This window comes from Ruditapes philippinarum, unplaced genomic scaffold (genome assembly GCF_026571515.1).
Source record: "Ruditapes philippinarum isolate M1 unplaced genomic scaffold, ASM2657151v2 ctg1041_1_1_1_1, whole genome shotgun sequence".
Lineage (NCBI taxonomy): Eukaryota > Metazoa > Mollusca > Bivalvia > Venerida > Veneridae > Ruditapes > Ruditapes philippinarum.
This window is the reverse complement of record NW_026859119.1, coordinates 159,337-166,065: the sequence shown is the minus strand read 5'-3', so window position 1 is coordinate 166,065 and position 6,729 is coordinate 159,337. Positions and strand designations below refer to the sequence as shown.

The following is a 6,729-nucleotide window of genomic DNA, read 5'->3' as shown; positions in this document are numbered from 1 at the left end:
TTATTTATGAATTTGATAAAATTTGTATTCTTGATATTAAAGATATTCTCTGTACCTCGCTTTCTATGTAATATTACAATTTTATACTACGCAAAGTTTGTAGTTTGCAATTAGTTATGTTTAAGTTTACAAAATGGTTTAACACATTGAATAGTTTATGGCTTATATTGTTTTTTTGTAAACCGATGAATAAGTCACATTTCTTCGGTTTTCGTTATATGGATATATTTCACAATACAGATAAATTGTTCCCAGGTTAAAACACCTTGCGTAATATGTTAAACAATACCTAAAAAGGGCTTGTTCATGATTACCAAGTTATTATTACATTTGACCAATACAATTAAATCCCACGTCAGACCGTATCTCAGATGTATTTTCTGACTTTCTTTTCAGGGCTTCAATACAATTAAATCCCACGTCAGACCGTATCTCAGATGTATTTTCTGACTTTCTTTTCAGGGCTTCCGGTAATAAAATTTCATTTTTAGGGAAGAGGGGGTTGGGGCAACTAGGGAGAGGGGGATCAAACCTTTGGAATGCTTATACCTTGCTTTGCAATTCCATGTACATTGTACACTATTATCTGTTTAAATTGTATTCTTTAGCAGTTTTACGTACACTGTAAGCTTTAAAACCATTACATAACTGGGATAAATAGCATTTATCCTAAATTGTTACAAAATAGAGGCATATTCATGTTTCATCACATTTGAAGACAAGTAATTCTCAATGCCATGTGTAGGAGGTTGTTTATTTGGAAAAATTGAAAGACAATAGTAAAACAACTTCTATGTTAACATACAAAAGCTCTTGAGAGCAGCAGTTTAAGATTAAATAAATAAAGGGTGAAGAACGATGTAAATTCGTTTAAAATATAAATTTGTGAAAAACTGCAGGAGTTGTTCATATTACTCAACATTAATGGTCTTGTGTGGAGGCGTTTTACTTTTTATTTTTGTTAACTTTTTCATATAATTGACAAACCTAAGATTTTATCAATAACCTGAGGCGATTTTACTTGTTGTAGATTTGTTCTGGAAGATAATGAATGTAAATTGATCATTATTGTATTTTAGTTAAGAGTGGATATGTCTAGCCTCGGCATTGTGATTTAATGGAATATATTTTCATGTAATATGTAAAGAGTAAAGAATACTGGCGAAAGTTTGTAAAACTAAGATTTGATACTTAAAGCTGGAAAATATAATCTTTAAAAATAACTGAAATATACATACAATAAATTGCACATACAAGTTGCACAATACTGAATACAGTTTTTTTTATTTACAATTATTTCCAAAAAGTGGTTGACATGTGCACTAAAACATTGAATGTTATACTATTTATTCTTACGGTGTTATGTGGAAACGTGTGCACTGACAAAATGAATGTTCTATTCCTGGTATCTGATGATTTACGGCCGCAAATTGGAGCATATGATTCAAACAGTTACCCACCGCATGTCTCTACTAAAATGTATACACCAAATATTGATTCCCTTGCATCTCGGAGCTTGTTGCTAGAACGCGCTTATGTCCAGCAAGCACTATGTGGACCTAGTCGGGCATCTTTTTTAACTGGACGTAGACCTGACACTACACATATTTATAAGTGCGGTGAATATTTCAGGAAGAAAGGAGGTAATTTTACAACAATACCGCAGTACTTTAAAATGAACGGTTATAAGTCAATAGGAATGGGAAAAATATTTCACTTTAAAGGTAAAAATTCAGGAGGGAATGATCCTATATCTTGGTCAGCACCATATTTCCATGGAGCTCGTAACTATGAACAAATTTCGACAAGCTGGGCGGCGATACCAGACGAGGAACTTGATTCCAAACCTTTGTTGGACGACCAAACAGCTAATCATGCAATTGAAACAATGCGGAACTTCTCTCTCGATAACAGCACAGACAAACAACCATTTTTCTTAGCAGTAGGCTTTAGAAGGCCCCATTTACCCTTTGTATTTCCGGCATCGGTTTTAGAATATTATCCAGAGGTATCTTTGCCCCATAATCCAAGTCCACCAATTGATATGCCTACCTTGTCGTGGACAGAGTTTAAAAGGTTCACAAGTTATAGTGATGTAAAATATACAGGGACTAGAGACAATGCAAGGTTGACACATTCAACAGTTTTGTCTTTACGCCGTGCATATTATAGTTCTGTAACCTGGGTGGACCATCATGTTGGTCGTATTTTACAAGAGTTAGAAATACTTGGTTTATCAAACAATACCATCATTTCGTTTATTGGGGACCACGGTTTTCAGCTTGGTGAACACGGGTCATGGGGAAAACAAACCAATTTTGAGCTGTCTGCGCATGCGCCTATGATGATTCATATTCCTGGAAAGACTAACGTAGGTACAAGAAGCAGCTCACTTGTGGAGTTTGTTGACTTATTTCCAACTTTAGTTGAGGCTGCAGGATTAAATCCACTGCCACCGTGTCCTGAAAATTCAAATGTTGTTGAATTGTGTCGCGAAGGTGTAAGTCTCCTACCTCTAATAAACGAAACGGATAAACGACTGAGAGGTTCAGCATTTTCACAAACTCCACGCGATGATTTTATGGGATATTCTATAAAAACAACTAATTTTCGATATACGGAATGGCCAAGGTTTGACAAGTTACAATTTAAGCCACAATGGTCAGATTCTTCTAGTGTGGAGCTGTACGACCATCGCATTGACCCAGAAGAGAACGTCAACTGCGCAAATGACCCGGCATACCGGAAGGTTATAGATAGGCTGAGGAAAAGGCTTCGTGCTGGATGGAGAAAGAGCTTCATTGGTTCCGTGTATGATGCGTAACATGTGAATATAAATATTAAAAAAAAGAATAAAGAAAATAATATTCTTAAAATATAACAATTTGCCCATCTAATCTGAAATAATTACATGATTGCTTTTATTTGTCGTAAGATTATTTGGGTATTTTAAACAATTACGTATTTTATTCAACTAAAAGAGAAGATATTTTTGCAAAATTATAATTTCATGTTTTTTTGTCCTTCTTTTGTTTTGTAAAATATAATGTATTAAATAAAGCAAGCAATGTTTCAGATAAATTATCTGCTGTAAAAATCGATTAGGTATCTAAATACCAAGATATTATTATACCATATTCTTTATGTTAAAATATTTTTTTCAAATGAACTTGCCGCAAGGCAAGTCCAGTTCAACTTCAACTTGCCTCTCTAATTATATAGTTTCCTGGCATTCATTGTTGTTGATGTTTCTTTTCTGTTTAGAAAGCTATCGATAAAGCTTGTTGATCATCCATCAATTACCTAAAAAGACGCTTAATTATGTCTATTTTCAGCTCCAGTGGTCCCTTAAAGGGGAAACTTAGAGAAAACCTTATAAAAATCCCCTAAAAATGCTACAGACAAAGTTGGTGATCAGCCATCAATAGTTGAGTAGAATATGTTAAAAGGTGTTTCTATTTTCTTTTTTAGCTCTGTATGCCCCTAAAAGGGGTCAATCAAATTAATTTGAACAAATGTTATAACATACCATTTAAATGCTACAGACAAAAGTTGGTGATCGTCTATCAATTTGTTAATTGGTCAGTAGAAAAGGATGTTTTTAGTTTTTTTCATCTTTTCCAACTTTAGCGGCCCCTAAAAGGAGCCAATTAAAATTATTACAACAAATTTGATAACAGACCATCTTAGAATGCTACAGATCATCAATCAGTTGATTCAGTAAAAAAAGATGTTTAAATGTGTTTCCATTTTTATAGCTTAAGATTTACACATATATAATATTTTAGTTGGAATTTATGTCGCACCAACAAAGTCTTGGTCATATGGTGACTTTCTAGATATACTGGTGGATAAAGGCTTAGGTTCTCAACCGTGCATTATGTCAGACACAAACGGGTACCTGGGTAGAACCGTTAGGTATTTCGTTATGTAACTGGATCGCTTCATCAACATAAAACAATCCAAAGTGCCTGTTGGAGACGTATATAATGAATATTGTCAGATGTTGCATCTAGATCAAAGAAGTTTCTTAATAAACAAATCCAGCAGACATAAAGTGCAATTGTAGATCACAGACTTCGAACAAAAGGAGAAATTTACATTACAGGCAATAATGTCAAGCAAACAAAATTTTTGTTTGATCGAATTCATGTTTCGATTATCATTTTTGCAGTTTAACTAAGCGACAAAACATAAATACATTTAAAGAATAATGTGATTTTATTTTGTGTGAAATTGTGAATAAACAAGTGGATAAATATAGTTAATGCCACCGCATAATGTCTCTTAAACGACTTATTCTTCTAGAGCCATGTATATTACAGTGTCGAATGTATGCATACTCTTGTCTCTGTTCTTAAAAATATACTATGAGAAAAACAGACATTGATTAATCGATAAAGGCTTGTTAAAAGTTCAGAATCGACCTTGACCACGTGTATTTCTGTATTATGTCATGTTCTGTTCAATAGGCCGACATCAAATGTTCATAATCGTATGTATAAGCTCTCTCCTGAAAGTAAAGAATCATTTGTTTAGGTAAATATACATGTAGTTTTATTTTGATTTAGAACCGTCGAATACCACAATTAATTTCAAGCTCCAGGGAAATTTCATGAAAATTTCATGGACTTGGTCTGCAGTCGTTGGGTTGGTAAGCAAAAAGACCGTTATTTAGGTTTAATTATTTGAATTTGGTCAACCACCTCGGACAGGTTTCTTTAGTTTTCAACATTTTCAAATGTCGTGCCATAATTTTCGCATTCAAGTCTATGTGAATTAAGCAGTTAATTCTATTGTCATGAATGCCGAATTCACTGTTTTTTTCACCTTCAGTACCAGTGTTTCTTATACATTTTTAAACAGATTATTTCAAATTATAGGGGGCGTCCGTGGCCGAGTGGTTAAGGTCTTTGACTTCGAATCACTTGCCCCTCACCGCTGTAGGTTCGAATCCCGACAGGGACTTTGGATTCTTTCATGTGAGGAAGCTATCCAGCTAGCTTACGGAACGTCGGTGGTTCTACTCAGGTGCCCGTTCGTGCCTGAAATAATGCACGGAAGGGCACCTGAGGTCTTCCTCCACCAGTAAAGCTGGAACGTCGCGATATGACCTATACTGTGTCGATGTGACGTAAAACCCAAAACAAACAAACAAATTTCAAATTGTAAAACTTTGTGGGTTGTTGAAATAGTGAGCAATATTGGTGAAAGTTTTTTTTTTATATTATCTCAACGAAAAGTATCTAAGTAATTTCGAGTATATGATATTACTGTTCGATAAATATATGTCTTCTGGGACAAAAGTGACATTTACTAGTAGAAATAATTATTACATACGGACATTTCCATTAAAACATATCTATGACCTTTTCTTAATTTTCATCAAACGAGATTAACTCAGCCCACACAAAATGATATATTCTGATCGAACATTTTTATAAACCTAAGGAAGACAATCATACTTTGCGTTAATGCCAACTCAACATTTCAATAAAACATGTTTTTTTTTCTTTTATCAATTAAACAACAATAACATTTGCTCCGAAATAAGATCTTAAGTATAGTGTTTTTAAAATACTCATAAAACAAGATTAAATTGGCCAACAGGAAATTATATTTTTGTGTGTTTGTGAGAACTAATGTTCTTGAGCAAGGCGGCCGGAACGATTTGCATATTAAATGTACTAGAATTAATAGTAAACAGTTTTATTACACTTCTCCGTATCATTTTTAACCTGCTTCTCTAATTTATATAAAACAAAAATGAAGTTTGAAAGCATGATCATGACAAGTTTATTTTTTCTCATTATTACCAAGGATTCTACCGATTTCATCATGTATATTTACCTTTTAAAGAAATTAAGCAACTGAGAGATAAAAACCAAAAATAAGGAACAAAAATCTAAATTCTTTTTCAATATACCCGTTATCCTGAAGAAAGGAAACGCTAAAATGCATCCAAAACGTGAGATCATGGTGTGTAAGTAGACTGGTTTTAATGAGATTATAAGATTTAATTAGATATTTTAACAGAAACCAATTTATTTTATTCACTAAAATAAAACGACATTTATTGCGCCGAGCTCGAGCTCGATATGCTTGAAGGTTTTTTTGTCTGGGCGAAAAAGTATATACTTCGCTTAGAAAAAAACTTCAAGCATTTTAAGAAAAGTGACAAAGAATGACAAAAAATGGTTTATTCAAACAGATATCAGTCGTCTAACATATCACGATCTTTTTAAACGTCTTCGTACTGAAGCACTACTAGCGACTTATGCCTTACTGACATGTCACCTTACTAATATATTAAAAAAAACACGTGGTTGTGCAATATGTAAGGGAGTAGATGTAATGATAATAATTTGTTCTGACTGTCGTGTTCTTATGGATAATGCGGTAAACGAACAATGTAATCGATATAATGTGATGTTCGTGTAGAGCTTAATAATGCATATTATTTACGTATTATCAAGTTTAATACTGGGTATTATATGTATTTACATATCACGAAGTTGAACACTGCACATTATTTACATAACCACCTTAATATAATATAACTCGTCTTGAAATAAAAGTATGTTTAGACTAAAAGGCATTTTTTCTTTCTATATGGCAGGTTGATACTTTCGAACTAATTCTAGGTTTTCCCCTGAATGACATGTTGCATTATTAAAGGTGCGGTAATGTTGAAAAATACACTTTCTGCAATATCGGTCACCGTTTGCA

General features: G+C 33.4%; 1 protein-coding gene across 1 annotated transcript; it reads left to right on the top strand.

Moving 5' to 3' along the window:
* Nucleotides 1–1,131: 1,131 nt before the first annotated feature.
* LOC132755302 (iduronate 2-sulfatase-like) lies at nt 1,132–3,241 on the top strand. Its single transcript, XM_060746155.1, has one exon. The coding sequence runs from the start codon at nt 1,316–1,318 to the stop codon at nt 2,822–2,824; it is 1,509 nt and encodes a 502-aa protein (XP_060602138.1). The 5' UTR covers nt 1,132–1,315; the 3' UTR covers nt 2,825–3,241.
* The last annotated feature ends 3,488 nt before the right edge of the window (nt 3,242–6,729 follow it).